The sequence below is a fragment of the Lepidochelys kempii genome, chromosome 6 (genome assembly GCF_965140285.1).
Source record: "Lepidochelys kempii isolate rLepKem1 chromosome 6, rLepKem1.hap1, whole genome shotgun sequence".
NCBI classification, from domain to species: domain Eukaryota; kingdom Metazoa; phylum Chordata; order Testudines; family Cheloniidae; genus Lepidochelys; species Lepidochelys kempii.
The window spans coordinates 105,635,747-105,651,605 of NC_136385.1; the positions used below are offsets into that span (position 1 = coordinate 105,635,747).

Consider the following 15,859-nt stretch of genomic DNA (forward strand, 5'->3'; position numbering starts at 1 on the left):
TGAATTGTTGAATTGTTTTGGGGGGAGGATGGCATGATATAGTGGGAGATAATGGGAGGAAATCTGGATTGGAGGTGGAGAGTTTGGGACTAGGAGAGAACCATGTAGGGGCCAGAGAAGGATACAGTCAATCTTCTCCCATCCTGTGAAGTGCCCCAGTTCTTTATTCTGTAAACGGGGATGGAGTGGAAGAGGGGATCAAGCAGCACTTTTCCCTCTGATGTCTCCACCACGCTTTTTTATCCCTTTCAAACCACTTTCCTGTGACCCACTCCCCCGCTCTTACCTCACTGTCCCATTTCCCCCCACTTATAATACATGCCCAGTACACAGTACCAGACTGTCTGCTTGCAGACATGAAGACACCACAGCCCTGTTTGATTTGTATGGAATTTATGTCAATTGCAATTCAGTTACAGTCACTAGGACCAAGTTGTCTGTTGCACATGCTCATGAGAATTTGCGCACCACTCATTTAAATCACTGGGGCATGAAGAGTGGCTGGGCAGTTATTTTTCAATAGGGTTTATGATTTTGCCCATAAAGAGGATGCTTCGGGTGGGATTATCAAGAATCATCATTAGGAAGGGCCTGTTGAATTTAATGGTAGGAGGAGGAGGAAATACAGCAGAAAAGAATGCAATCTCCACCACAGTGACTGCTGCAGCCTCAGTGCCATTCTCATGAACATCCACCAGGGCCTTGTGAACAGCCTACAAGAAAATGAAGCAAAGATTACAATGTGAGTATAGAACATGGAGCAACATCTGGAGATGAACTTTTAAACCAAAGCTCAAGAAAATAGACAATTGAAACAAACTCAGAATAACGACAAGACTGAGTTCAATGGGTGTTTTGTCTATGTATATTTGGAAGGGTTAGGTCCAACTATTTTTTACAGATGGAGCTGAATGAATCTCATCTCTTGTTCTCTGACCTCATGAAGTGGGGCTCCCTTAGCCTCTGTGGAGCACAACAGAAGAGTTATCTCATCCTCACAAACAGAGCTGGGTGAAGAATAGACAAGTTCATGGAGGATAGGTCCACCAATGACTGCTAGACAAAATGGTCAGGGATGCAATCCTATGCTCTGGGCATCCCTAGCGTCTGACTGCCAGAAGCTGGGAGTGGATGACAGGGGATGGATTACTTGATGATTGCCTTTCTGTTCATTCCCTCTGAAGTACCTGGTACTGGCCACTGTTGGAAGACAGGATACTAAATGGACCATTGGTCTGATCTAGTATGGGTGTGATTATGTTCTTATGTTTTGTTTTTTTGACAAATTCAAAATGTTGAAAGAGTTTAATTTTGGATTGGACTAAAAAGAAATATTCAAACATTTTTGGCAAAATCAAAATGTTGAAAATAATTATTTTTTGTTGAACAAATCATTTTGTTTAGGAAAATCAAAATGTTTCTTTTCTGATTTGGCCATTTTAAAAATGATTCTGAATATTTTGTAAGCTAAAAGTAAAGGAAATTTTGAAACAAAAACTTGTTACAAACAAATCCCCAAACCAAAGGGTTTGGTTTAGAAAAAAAGTTAACAAAATGTTTTTATTTTTATAAGAATTCCCTCCCCCAAAATGAATAGTTTGGCAAAATTAACACAAATTTCCAAAATGTTCCAGTGTTTCCAAATCTATAGTTTTGCCAAAAGTTTCTGTTGAAAATGTTTATCTAGCCCTACTCAAAAATAATGAATAGTATTATGCAGCAGAGAATTAGTTTTCAGAAGAAACCTGAAGACAGTTCAAGATGAATGGTGACTAATGATATAGGAGGCAAAGGAGCCAGGTAATTGACCCCTCTTGTGTGGTTTTGCCTTATATGTTTTTTGTATTGGGTAGTATGAATGTATATTTCATAGTCCAAATATTAATTTGTTCCTTTTACTTGAGACTTTTGAAATACACTAAGAACTCTTTCTTCCTTGTTCCTAATGAAACACAAAGGAATTTTTCCTTATACTGACTCAGCGTGAGATTTTGCTACTCTTACTTACTGTGAGTGGCACCACAATCCGGGGTCCATGTGGCTACTCATGGAGTAAAGTATTACTCAATGGGAGGAAAGGTATCAGGAAGGTTGCTGAGGAAGGATTGTGCCACAAACCTCCTCTGTGACCTTGGGTGACTCACTTGGGGCTTCTCTACACTGTCCCGCAGGTCAAATTACTGTGGTATGAATAGCAGTCTGCACCAAAGTGCTGTACTGTAACTCCCCTGTGTGGAGGCTACAGACAGGAGCTAAAAGGTTCCTAGTTCACCGTAATGCAGTCCTGTTTCTAGTCCCTGTTTGCAAACCACTGTCATATATCTTTACTCATGAATTATTTTATGTTAGCAATAGTTGACATTGCACTTGTGTATGTGGCATGCTTTTCTCTGTACACCTCCTGGATGGTATTTAGTTCTACATCAATATCCTAGAAGATGAAGTGTGCTCAGAGTACCTCTGTATTAACTGTAATAGGCAAACAAATACTTAATTCTAGAAAATACACTAATTTGTGGCCCTGTCCTCTCTATGTTGCTGGCAGTGAGTCTCTTTGCAATTACCTCTTTGGAAGCAGGAATGGGTCATTTACAAAGATAAAATATAAGTCATAGGAGTAGACAAGCCAGTTTAGCACCAGCTCTATTTTACAAACTTACTTTCGACACCTTCAGTTCAGCTTTCTCCGTGATTCCGGACAGATCAGCTTCGTCAGTGAACACATCGATCACACCCATTTTCTGAAACAGCTCTTTCACATCATAAGTACCAGATACAGAGAATGCTGGAATGTATAGGTTGATTTCTCTGTTCAAAAAGAAACACAAAACTCTGGTAAAATGTTGTCAAATCGCTGGACACTTAAAGATTTGCAGTTTTATCACATATTAGAATATCGGGGTTGGAAGGGACCTCAGGAGGTCATCTAGTCCAACCCCCTGGTCAAAGCAGGACCAATCCCCAACTAAATCATCCCAGCCAGGACTTTGTCAAGCCTGACCTTAAAAATATCTAAGGAAGGAGATTCCACCACCTCCCTAGGTAACGCATTCCAGTGTTTCACCACCCTCCTAGTGAAAAAGTTTTTCCTAATATCCAACCTAAACCTCCCCCACTGTAACTTGAGCATTCTATTTGAGCATCTCAAATGTCAGTGAATTTGCTTCACAATGCCACCATCTGCAAAGTAAATATTATTGTCCCATTTTACAGGTGGAATATCAGAGGCACAAAGAAATTACAATCCCATGTTTTTTTGTTTGTTTGTTTAGCTACATATGGGCTCTCTGTGAGTTTTGGAAAACAATAGGATGGATTATTGACTCCAGTATAGAGAAAAGTAAACCATGTTATTTAATATAGGCTGGATTGTCCCTACGTCTAACATGGCTGCATGGGGGAATCCAGGAGAAGCAAGGGTTCCCGCACCTTGTGTGGCATATTAGGGGTACTCTAGGGTGACCAGACATCCTGTTTTTAAAGGGACAGTTCCCTATTTAAGCCCTCCTGCAAGTGCCCAGACTTTTTCTTAAAAACAGGCAAATTGTCCTGTATTTTCTGTCTCCCTCCCATCGGTACTGGTGAGTCCTGCTGCTGGCTAGATCCCTGCTCGCCAGCCGTCCGCCAACCAGCAGTGAGTGGGAGGGGGGTCCAGTGGCCTACGATGGGGTGGGTGTGCAAGTCTGGGGGTGGGTGTGCAAGGCTAGTGGTGGGGCAAAGCTGAAGCATGCGGGACCAGCTGCTCCCCCTGCTGGTCCATCGGCGCAGCCCCCAGCCAACAGGGCCCCACCCCCTATCCCGTTTCCAGCCAGCACTGGCTGCGTGCTGCGAGCTGCAGTGGCTGGTGTGTGCAGGCAGGCGCCAGGCGGTGGCCGGTTATGTGTCGCCTCTGCTACCCACCCATCACCCCTTTACGTGCTCCCCTCTCACTGTCCTCTCTCTGCTTTGCCTTGCTGCTCCTCCATATCCACCTCGGAGGAGTGCGTCCTGCTCCCAGCGCTGTGTGGAGAACCAGCGCCTGGTCGGAGCCCTTAGCTCACCAACAGCCTGGCCAGCAGGCTCCTTCCTTCTCCCACTGCCTCTGGCTGGGCTGGCACCCCGGGAAAGCCCAAGACCCTCTGGCCCGGGGCACTGGTCAGGAGGAGCCAAGCTCTGCATGTGCCAAAGCCCCACACAGCGCTTTCACTGGGAAGCCTCTCTGGCCCTTGGCTAAGCTCTGGAGTGGCAGGGGGAAGCGATTTCCAGCCTGTTCATGCCCCGACCCTGCAGGCTTCACAGCACCCTCTTCACCTGCCCTCCCACCCCGGGTCCTGGCCCCAGGGAGCGTGGGGCTGCTCCATCCCCTAGGCACCCTCCCTTCCTGAGCCACCTCTCTGGCTGGGTTCGCTGAAGCCCCAGCAGTCAGGTTCCCTGGGCCCTGGTGCACAATGAAGCTGTAAGGCTTAACCCCTTCCTGTCAGAGGCTGCTGGGTTATGTTGTTGGCCAGCAGAAGCCTGTAGGTGTTAGCTGCCTTTCAACACTATGCAGGCAGGAAGGGATGGGAGCTGTTTCCAGCTACAGGGAACGGCGGGGATAGTGGAAGAGATCAACTCTACAAAGACACGGGCCAGGTCATACCTTCCGCATCTCCTCCTGCCCTGCGGCTGGAAGCAGCTCCCGTCCTTTCCTTCCTGCACAGTGCCAAAAGGCTGCTGCTGGCCACATTTGATGTGAACCCTGGCAGAAATCTGGGGAGGGGGGACATGTGACTCTGGGTGCCCCCCCATGTGTTGCCCCAGGAAGACAGGGTTCCAGGTACCAGGAGAGGTGGGTCTGTCCCGGGGGCCCAGCCAGGCATGGATGGCAGAGAGCGCTGGGCAGGGAGGGTTGGGTCGGTCGGTCAACCTTCCTATGTGAAAGAGTTGTACCGGAGTGTGTGTGTGTCACCCTTCCTGTGTGAACCCTAAAACCTTAAAGATAAGAAAGTAAATAAAAAAGTTTCCAACGACGCAATATTTCTTTTTGATAGGGGCTCAGACAACTTGATGTTAATTTGAATGTTTGTACTGCATAGTTCTGACTGATTGCCATTGAACTCGCTTGAATACAAGTAATTTTATCAGGTGTCCCATATTCAGCATAGGGAAATATCGTCTCCCTAGGGTACCACCATCAGAGCTCCCAGGCACTGCAGTGGCTACATTGGAGATGCTTTCCCTGATTCCCCGAAGCAGTTGGACTGGAAGTGGTGGTGAAAAGGCAGTGCTCTGCCAAAATAGGTTCCAGATAAACTAGGTGGTGTAGCAAGTTACTTCCACATGTAAGATGGGTTCTCTGGGAGGCATTGTGCTGCGTGGGTGGGGGGGTGTCTGAGGCAACAAGCCTTTCAATCTCCATCTTAAGATAGTGAGCTATGCACTGCCCCTTTCTGAGGGCTGGACAATCCAACCTTTAATGTGATGTTTTGTCTTGATGAGGGATCCTACCCTATTCTACAGTAAGACATATACGCATATAGCAGCAGTTACAAGGCTACCTTTCTTGAAGTGATGTTGTCCATTTAGACACAGTTTCTTTCAACAGAGCCTCCTCCACCTGCTTCATTTTTCCTTCATCAGGCAGAATAAATAATGCAGTAGCATTTCCTTTGTATGGGATTTCAACCACCCAGCAAGACAGCTCTTCATCACGGTGAGTGCGATAATCTTTGTCACGGTTCATCATATTAACTTTAACAGATGTCTTGGCATCCACAAAAAAGTCATCTTCCCGGGTATTCAAATTACTGAAAGGATTTTCCCAATGAGCTTATGACAAATACAAAGAAAATGCCATTGAATATACTGGAAAAGAGGAATTACTAATGTGTGTCAGACTAATTTAAATGTGGCAAGTTCATTTTTGAGGATTAGGTCATCTACAAACTCATTTGAGCAATGATATGTTTGAACTGTGACATGCTAGCCAGACCATTTGAAAAGCATGCAGCCTCTCCGGTGCACTGAAATGTCGTTTAACTCTTAATAGCCCTTGGCATTTTCTGACCCTGAAGCTGGTCTGACCTTTGCAGGGCATCTAAAGGCAAAGTGTCTGCTCCCCCTAACAGTATTGACACATGCCAGAAGTTTGGCCTCTGTGCTTCTCAGCCTCTGAGAGGCGTGGGTGGGCCTGGTCCACATGCATGGGTTCTGTGTTGAAGGTGCACATTTCAGGGGTCAGAGGCCAGGCCATCATCAGGGCTCAAGGGGCAGCAAATAAATAAATGGATATTGAAATCAGATGTCAAGAATTATAACATTCATAAACCAGTCGGAGAACACTTCAATCTGTCTGGTCACGCAATCACAGACATGAAGGTCGCTATCTTACAACAAAAAAACTTCAAATCCAGACTCCAGCGAGAAACTGCTGAATTGGAATTCATTTGCAAATTGGATACTATTAATTTAGGCTTAAATAGAGACTGGGAGTGGCTAAGTCATTATGCAAGGTAGCCTATTTCCCCTTGTTTTTTTCCTAACCCCTCTCCCCCCACCCCCGGAACGTTCTGGTTAAACTTGGATTTAAACTTGGAGAGTGGTCAGTTTGGATGAGCTATTGCCAGCAGGAGAGTGAGTTTGTGTGTGTATGGGGGTGGGGGGGTGAGAAAACCTGGATTTGTGCTGGAAATGGCCGACCTTGATTATCATGCACATTGTAGGGAGAGTGGTCACTTTGGATGGGCTATTACCAGCAGGAGAGTGAGTTTGTGTGTGTGTTTTTTGGAGGGGGGTGAGGGGGTGAGAGAACCTGGATTTGTGCAGGAAATGGCCCACCTTGATTATCATGCACATTGTGTAGAGAGTTGTCACTTTGGATGGGCTATTACCAGCAGGAGAGTGAGTTTGTGTGTGGGGGGGTGGAGGGTGAGAAAACCTGGATTTGTGCTGGAAATGGCCCAACTTGATGATCACTTTAGATAAGCTATTACCAGCAGGACAGTGGGGTGGGAGGAGATATTGTTTTATGATCTCTGTGTGTATATAAAGTCTGCTGCAGTTTCCACGGTATGCATCCGATGAAGTGAGCTGTAGCTCACGAAAGCTCATGCTCAAATAAATTGGTTAGTCTCTAAGGTGCCACAAGTACTCCTTTTCTCTTTAAATCTGTATCTTTAAAGAAAGTAAAGTAACCAAGTTCTTGCAGTTTGTTTGTGCTGTTTAACTAAAACCCCTGTTTCTGTTTAAGTTCCAGAGCAGATTGTTGCTTCTTGACAATTTATGCTAAATTAATAAATCCAGTATTTTCCTCACGCAACTTAAGTTTCTCCTGCTCAATATCTGCAGCGTAAGGCTCGCTACATGTGTCAGTCAGCCTACTCCTCTGCATTATAGGCTTGATCCAGCTTCCATTGAAGGAAATTGTAAATCTCCCATTGACTTCTATGGTTCTGGAATAAAACCTATTCCTTCTGTGTAAGCTACTTCATCAGTGTCCCACAGGACAACTTCCTGCTCAGTTCATCAGCTTAATATTGATTCAAGATAATTTCCAGGTCTGAAATAGACCGTTTCAGAGTTCCTGGTTACCATTTATAGAGCATTCAGTTGGAAGACTTGAATGAGTATCTGACAACTAAATGTGCAAAGCAGATCAGCTATTATCCATTAACTGAGTGTCTCAGGTACTGCAAAATGTCAGAGAAAAGAGTCTGTACTCCAGAGACTATGCACAGAATTGGGGAATACGCTGTCCTTCTTTAACTTCATATTTAGATGGTAAAATTAAAGTGACCTGCATTAGAGAGGTAGTGAGCACTCACAGCTCCTAGTGACTATGTAGAAATAAGCAAGTGCTCAGCTTGCCTGCTAACGAGGCCACTTTTATTCAAGTGACTAAATATGGTGCCTAACTTTAACTACACAGATTGGACATTTTGGCTATAAACTTGCATGGAAAGGTTTAACATAGTTAAAAAGGGACCAGTATCAACCTGGGTGATCTCATAGAGCTAACAACCTTGACAGTGCCCCTTAATTTAAAAAAAGCAGGTTTCTTGTCTTGGATCCCAGTCAGCATTCCATAGCCTGTATGTGCGTCATGAACCCATCTGTAGAACATCTTACCTTTAAAAAAAATATAGTTGACAAGAACCATTACAGTGAGTGGATCAAGACCCTTGACCAAGTTGGCAATTTTCCCATGGGTTTTCTTCTCGATGCAATCATTGATCTGTTTCTCAGCCTCGGCAGAATTCTGGAAGTTACTAGGAAAAGTTTCAGACTCATACAGACTTTTGACGTCAGCCAAAAACTTCTCTAGTAGTTTCAGTCGATCATCTACAAAAAGGGCATTTCCCATATTCAGCTGGATCTCACTGTCAGAATGGTTTAACATGCGGATGAGATGATGAAAACCTTCATGTATCTCCCTCTCCTTAATCTCTGCCAGGTTAAAGGAGAGTCCTTTGTGGATTTGACTCAAAGTGGCTGACTTGGCACCTAACGTCAGCATTGCAAAGGCAGTGGAGATGCTCAGAGGAGAGAAGAAAATGTTCTTGTCAGCTGCTTCTGATTTAATCTGCTTGTAGAATCTAAATGCAAAGTCAGTATTGCTAGCAACAACTTTCATAAAGGTCATGTGTTCAGTTACGACTTTGCCTCCAACTGGGCTAAGCTGCGGTGGGGGATTATTATCTGTTTGACCATCCTGGTCATTGTGGTGGTCAGGTACATGATGAGACAAGACAACAGCATGAAGCCCAGCAAGTAACACACACAGACAGAGGATGGATTTCATTTTCCTTTGGAACTATTCCCTTGAAAAACAAAAGAATGGAATAGTCATTAGTCATCGAAATGTTCCCTCCTTCACTGTGCTACTTGTGATCCATTGGTTATTTTTCTCTCTCCTGTATGGCAACTGGGAGATTCTGAGGGGAAAGGGAGTGGGGCTGACCAGAGAGTCACAGGGCTTGGGAGCCCAGGCCAGGTTGGGAATCAGAGAAAGGAAAAAGGGAAGGGTGGTAGAAGAAGACTCTGGGCTGGATTCTTCACTTAGCACCATCCTCTTTGTGCCACTCAGACATCTCCCACCCTAGAGTAGAGGTGTTTTGTTGATGTGGGAAGTTATGAAAGAGGGTGAGATGAGAGGAGGCTGTGAGAGATTTTAGCAGAATGGAGATCCACTATGATATTCCTCTGCTGCTGTAAGATGAATTAGGGACCTTATGCCTGTGGCGCAAATTGGTGCTGCACTTTTGCAGGTGTAACTTCTGCTAGGGCTTGACAGCAGCAATCAGGGGACTGGAACCGGTTCCTTGATAGTCCCCCCTACTCCACCACACACACACACACTTCAATGTGTTGCAGTAGAATCTGGATCCAAATGACAATATGGCCTGCTATCTAAAGCTTGAAAAAGTTTATAGGGAAGGACCCTGTCTGGAACATCAAAACTAAGTCACCCACCCCTGACTTTGAGTACTGTAATTTGGTGAGCTTTACCAAAAGGGGATATCAAATGGTCCCGAGCTTTCTGTAGCATCATAATAACAGGAATACATCAGCTCTACAGGTTCTTCACGTGTCAAAAATGTATAGATTTGCCCTTTTTTGTTTTTTATGCTGTCCCCTCTTTTTTCTCTCTCTATCTGTCCTGAGGAAATGGGTTTCCCATTAGGCTTCAACTCAGCCAGCTAGTATGTGCTAAAGACCAACTTGCTTCGTTAATGCGAGAGTTTTAAACCATGTTAAAATGTGTTTGCTAGAGCTGGTTGAAATTTTTGAATGGAATGTTTTTCCACTACAAAATGCTGATTCATCAAAATAGAAGCGTTCCAAAGGGTTATGTCAACTCTAATGAAGTTTCATTTAGAAAAGAAATAAAAAATGTTTTTAAAATTTCTATTCTAGTCTATATTTATATTTTTGCATTGTTTTCTTTTCTTTTATGCTTTTAAAATGGTTTTGTATTTTATTTTATGTTCATATTATTTTATAAAACCATATAAGGTAAAATAAAAACAATATAAAAGAAACTAATACCAAAAAGTCAAAATTAAAACAAAATCTTTTAATTTTATCAAAATTAAACAGTTCAGATGACCAAAAAGAATTTTTTTGGGGGGTAGGGGAACTTTGTTTCATGGGAAAATTCAAACTTTTGACTTTTTCTGATTCAGAATGATTTTTTTTTTTGAATGTCAGAATTTTCTGCAGAAGGGAAAATCCCAGGTTCCACTGCTCTAATGCTGGCTAACACATTCTAGGAAATCCCACACATTTTTGGTGTAGTCAGGCCATATCTTAAAGCACTAGATTAATCTCGTCCCAGATTTTCCCCATAATTCGTTTTTAAAAATGCCTTCATTCAAAGACCGTTTCCACTAGCGCACCAATTTCTGCTGGCTCATTGGGGTCTTAAGGAAGGCTCCACTCACAGGATAAATTGTAACAGGTATAGTGAATACAGTCACCCATACTTGAATGAAATCCCATAAAATCAACTGCATTTCACACAGCTAATAGGAGTTCCAAGCCTCTTTGAAAAAATATGGCCATACTTACAGTACAATCAGAAGGGTCCTGCTGGATGCATCTAATCTGCACTGCTCCTTGCCTTTTATTTATATTGCATTAACATTATTAAGCTGAGTGTTCTCCATTAAACATTAAACAGAGCAAATAGAAGTTATTAGGAAGGATGCAGAGCAAACAGTGATGAAACCGCTTTTCTGGCATGGAGGGTCAAATGCCCACTGTCCACCTACATGGTGGAGAATAGAGCCAATATTTATGGAAGGAGGTAGCAGGGGGCCACTGGTGACTGTGCTGTTTGCTTGCCTCACACCTCCAAACTTGTGGAAATCTCTGTATGGAAAGACTTCATGATTAGAGCACCAATAGAAAGAGGGGCATGTGTGCCTAGGAAGAGCTGATCTTTTCAATGTGTCTCTTGTGACAGAAGCCAAATGCCAGAGCAAGAGCCAGAGGCAAAGCTGCGAATTGAAGCTAGATATCTGAGACTGGAGAGGAACAGCGGCTAGAACAGAGCAAGAGCAGGGGTTGGAAGCAAACTGGAGCAAGGCTGCAAGATGCATGGTATATATTGAGCACCTCCCGCTTGACTCGGGGGCCAAGCGTATAAGCAAGTCTGCTAAAGCAGCAGCCATTCAGGGACTGTGGCTACTCCATCCATTCTAAGACAGTGCAGCTGGGCTCATTAGTTGCCTAACAGTGAGGCTGGTCTGGGTGCAGGCCAGCACCTGTTCCAAGAAGGTCTGGACCCTGACAGCAAATAAATAAATGGATATTGAGGTTTTCTTTAAATCTGTATCTTTAAATAAAGTAACGTAATCAAGTTCTTGCAGTTTGTGCTGTTTAACTAAAACCCCTGTATCTGTTAAAGTTCCAGAGCAGATTATTGCTTCTTGACAATTTACACTTAATTAATAAATCCAGTATTTTCCTCATGCAACTTAAGTTGGCTGCAGTGTAGGGAGGTTGCTGTTGCTGGGAAAAACTGCAGGGAGAAAGGCTGCAGTCAGTCCCTGAGTGGAAGGAGTTGAAGGGCAACCCAGAGAGGGGGGAAGCCATATATATAGGAAGAAACCCAGGTAAACAGCAGCAGAGATGTAGGACTGTACAAGGACTGTGGCTGCTTATTACAGGGTCCCTGGGCTAGAACTTGGTATAACGGGCAGGCCTGGATTCCCTACCAGCCCCTGGGGAGTGGCACAGAGCATTGGAGAGGTCAGCCAGACAGCTGATCTGGAAAGACTGTGAATTCCCTGGAAAGGGAGGACTTCAGTGACCTGGCCAGAGGGCCAAGCCATGAAGAGGAGACTGCAGATCCTGGAGGGCTGCATAGCAAGAAAAGGCAGGAGAAGACACTGCTGAAGGGGGAGCACAAGCTGGATAATCCCCAGGATAGCCAGCAGGAGGCGTCACCAGTGGTGAGTGAACCTTGTGACAGATCATAATATATTTGTTCTCAGAATATACTATGATACAATTATTACTACAGTGTTAGGTTTATGCAGACTCTGAAATAACATGATTTTCATGCAGAGAGCACAGATGAGGCAGTACATTCCACTTATATGGAGAATGAAAAGATTGGAACTGTTAACCTTAGAAAGGAGACGAATAAGAGGGGGGCTGGTAAACATATACAAAATGATGAATGTTCTAGAAAGGGTAGATTGTGAGCTTTTGTTTTCACTGTCTCAGAACCCAAGGACATGGGGAGATTGATTGACAATGAAAGATACAAAATTCAAAACTAATAAAAGAAAATATTTTTGTCACACAGTGTGTGATTAGAATGTGGAACTCACTGCCACAAGGAGTAGTTGAGGCCAAGAACTTAACAAGATTCAAAATGGCATTGCACAGTTATAGAGATAACAAGAATAGCTAGCATTATAACAGTAAATGTTTCCAAAAATTTGGAAGGGATATTAAATCTAATGCTTCAGGGTTTAAGTCACTCTCTAGTTGCTAGAGATCAGGATGAGTCCTAATGTTGGGGGCAGATTACCCCATATCTACCCACTGCAGTGTTCTTATACCTTCCTCTGAAGCATCTGGTGCTGGCCACTGTCTGAGACAGGATATTGGACTACACGAATCATAGAATCATGGAATCATAGAATATCAGGGTTGGAAGGGACCCCAGAAGGTCATCTAGTCCAACCCCTGCTCGAAGCAGGACCAATTCCCAGTTAAATCGTCCCAGCCAGGGCTTTGTCAAGCCTGACCTTAAAAACCTCTAAGGAAGGAGATTCTACCACCTCCCTAGGTAACGCATTCCAGTGTTTCACCACCCTCATAGTGAAAAAGTTTTTCCTAATATCCAATCTAAACCTCCCCCACTGCAACTTGAGACCATTACTCCTCGTTCTGTCATCTGCTACCATTGAGAACAGTCTAGAGCCATCCTCTTTGGAACCCCCTTTCAGGTAGTTGAAAGCAGCTATCAAATCCCCCCTCATTTTTCTCTTCTGAAGACTAAACAATCCCAGTTCCCTCAGAATCTCCTCATAAATCATGTGGTCCAGACCCCTAATCATTTTTGTTGCCCTTCGCTGGACTCTCTCCAATTTATCCACATCCTTCTTGTAGTGTGGGGCCCAAAACTAGACACAGTACTCCAGATGAGGCCTCACCAATGTCGAATAGAGGGGAACGATCACGTCCCTCGATCTGCTCGCTATGCCCCTACTTATACATCCCAAAATGCCATTGGCCTTCTTGGCAACAAGGGCACACTGCTGACTCATATCCAGCTTCTCATCCACTGTCACCCCTAGGTCCTTTTCCGCAGAACTGCTGCCTAGCCATTCGGCCCCTAGTCTGTAGCGGTGCATTGGATTCTTCCGTCCTAAGTGCAGGACCCTGCACTTATCCTTATTGAACCTCATCAGATTTCTTTTGGCCCAATCCTCCAATTTGTCTAGGTCCTTCTGTATCCTATCCCTCCCCTCCAGCGTATCTACCACTCCTCCCAGTTTAGTATCATCTGCAAATTTGCTGAGAGTGCAATCTACACCATCCTCCAGATCATTTATGAAGATATTGAACAAAACCGGCCCCAGGACCGACCCCTGGGGCACTCCACTTGACACCGGCTGCCAACTAGACATGGAGCCATTGATCACTACCCATTGAGCCCGACAATCTAGCCAGCTTTCTACCCACCTTATAGTGCATTCATCCAGCCCATACTTCCTTAACTTGCTGACAAGAATACTGTGGGAGACGGTGTCAAAAGCTTTGCTAAAGTCAAGAAACAATACATCCACTGCTTTCCCTTCATCCACAGAACCAGTAATCTCATCATAAAAGGCGATTAGATTAGTCAGGCATGACCTTCCCTTGGTGAATCCATGCTGGCTGTTCCTGATCACTTTCCTCTCATGCAAGTGCTTCAGGATTGATTCTTTGAGGACCTGCTCCATGATTTTTCCAGGGACTGAGGTGAGGCTGACTGGCCTGTAGTTCCCAGGATCCTCCTTCTTCCCTTTTTTAAAGATTGGCACTACATTAGCCTTTTTCCAGTCATCCGGGACTTCCCCCGTTCGCCACGAGTTTTCAAAGATAATGGCCAATGGCGGCAATCACAGCCGCCAATTCCTTCAGAACCCCAGGTCTGATCCAGTCTGGCAGTTCCTATGTTCCTACATTTCGTCTTCTACCAGGTTTTGAATGCAGAGCAGGGAGGGTTGAAGTGCCTTCAGAGGAGAACCTGAGCCATGGCTCCCTTCCCATCAGCAGGTCCTTCTCCTTCCTCCACAGTGGTGGGAGCAGAAGATACAGGAACTCAGGGAGACACTTTGCCTGGATGAAGCCTCAGGAGGGGATGATTGGAGCCAGACTTGTGGAGACATTGGTCAAAGGGAATATGGGTGAGACAGAGCCACAGGGTGGTCTTGGGTGGGGAGGATCTTGTTGGGGACTGGGGAACTGGGAAACTTTGGGAGACATTCCAGGAGGGGGTACAGGCTCAGGGAAGGACCTGGTGAAGGACAGTTTCACAGGGGGAGATTTGGGGAGCAGAGCTGCAAGGACTCCAAAGTGAGGGAATAAGCCAGAGTAAAGGTGTGTCAGCATGTGGGGCGTAGAGAAAGAAGACTGTGAGAATAAGAGTAAACCTCATGGTAACACTAGAGCTACAGTAGAGGAAAGTGTTATTGCCGTGGCAGATCCTTGGCCACATTCTCTGGCCCATTGTACTCCATTTGGGTGACCAGAGAGGTGAGACCCGGGATGGTCCATAACTCCCCTCCAGGGCACACTGCCGGGGAGGCACAGAAAGATTACCATGACATGCCTGCATTAGCAGCGGCCGACTATCCCCAGTTGAAAGCGGAGTTCCTGGCCCATTCAGGGGTGACAGCAGTGGTGTGGGTCCAAAGGTATCATGAGTGGAGGTCCCAACTGAGCAAGCCTCTGAGGTCCCAACTATTCGACCTCACCCACCTTGCATGGAAGTGGCTGCGACCTGAGGCCCGTATTCCAGAGGAAATTCTGGAGATTCTGGTCATAGACCGGTACATGAAGGGACTGCCATCGGACCTCTCTGTGCATGAGTAGGCCAGAATGACCCCTCCTCCTACAATGAGGTGGTTGCACTGCTGGAGAGACAGATGATGGCCAGGGAACTTTCCCGATCACCCAGAGGTTCCAAATCAAATGATCAGCCCCGATCCCAGGAGTTCAGACAACCTGGATTGAGATCCAGGGAAGCATCACTGGGGTAACAATGGGAGTGGTCCCTAAACTCCCATACCCCGTACTCATAGGGAAAGATTTCCTTGGGTTTGGAAGCTTGCTCCCACCAGAGGCGTTGGAGGCAGGAGAGGATTCTGAAGTTAATGAGTTGTCCAAAGCAGAATGCCACCTGCCAATTTTCTCTGAGGTGTCTAAAGATCTGTTCCCCGTTCCTGGGAGGGTCAGAAAAACCAAGGAGGAAATGAGGGCAGCTAAGGCCCTGGGAATCCGGATCCTGACTCAGGGCCAAAAGGCTGCCCTAGTCGGCATACAGACATGGGCAGCAGATAGGGAGGCTGCTCCAGCAGAAGAGGGACCCGAGGCTGGTACCAACCACGATGCCACCGAACTGGCAGAGCCTATGTATCCTAGTTTGATGCATACCCTATACCCCTCATAGACAAGTTAGTTGACTGACTGGGCAATACCTGGTTCCCTATCCACCCTGGATTTGACAAAGGGGTAATTGGCAGATCCCCCAGCCAAACAAGCAAAAGAAAAGACAGCTTTTTTCCACACTAGAGGGGCTATTTCTGTACACTGTTCTCCCCTTTGGGGTGCATGGGTCCCCAGCCACCTTCCAGCATGGTGGAAAAGCTGTTGTTCCCCCATGCCAGTTACACCA

General features: G+C 45.3%; 1 protein-coding gene across 1 annotated transcript; it reads right to left on the reverse strand.

Moving 5' to 3' along the window:
- Positions 1–509: 509 nt before the first annotated feature.
- On the reverse strand, positions 510–8,758 carry LOC140913903 (alpha-1-antitrypsin). Its single transcript, XM_073350710.2, has 4 exons — positions 8,086–8,758; positions 5,517–5,787; positions 2,661–2,808; positions 510–713 (listed from the first exon to the last, which is right to left on the reverse strand). The coding sequence occupies exons 1-4, from the start codon at positions 8,756–8,758 to the stop codon at positions 510–512; spliced, it is 1,296 nt and encodes a 431-aa protein (XP_073206811.2).
- Positions 8,759–15,859: the final 7,101 nt, after the last annotated feature.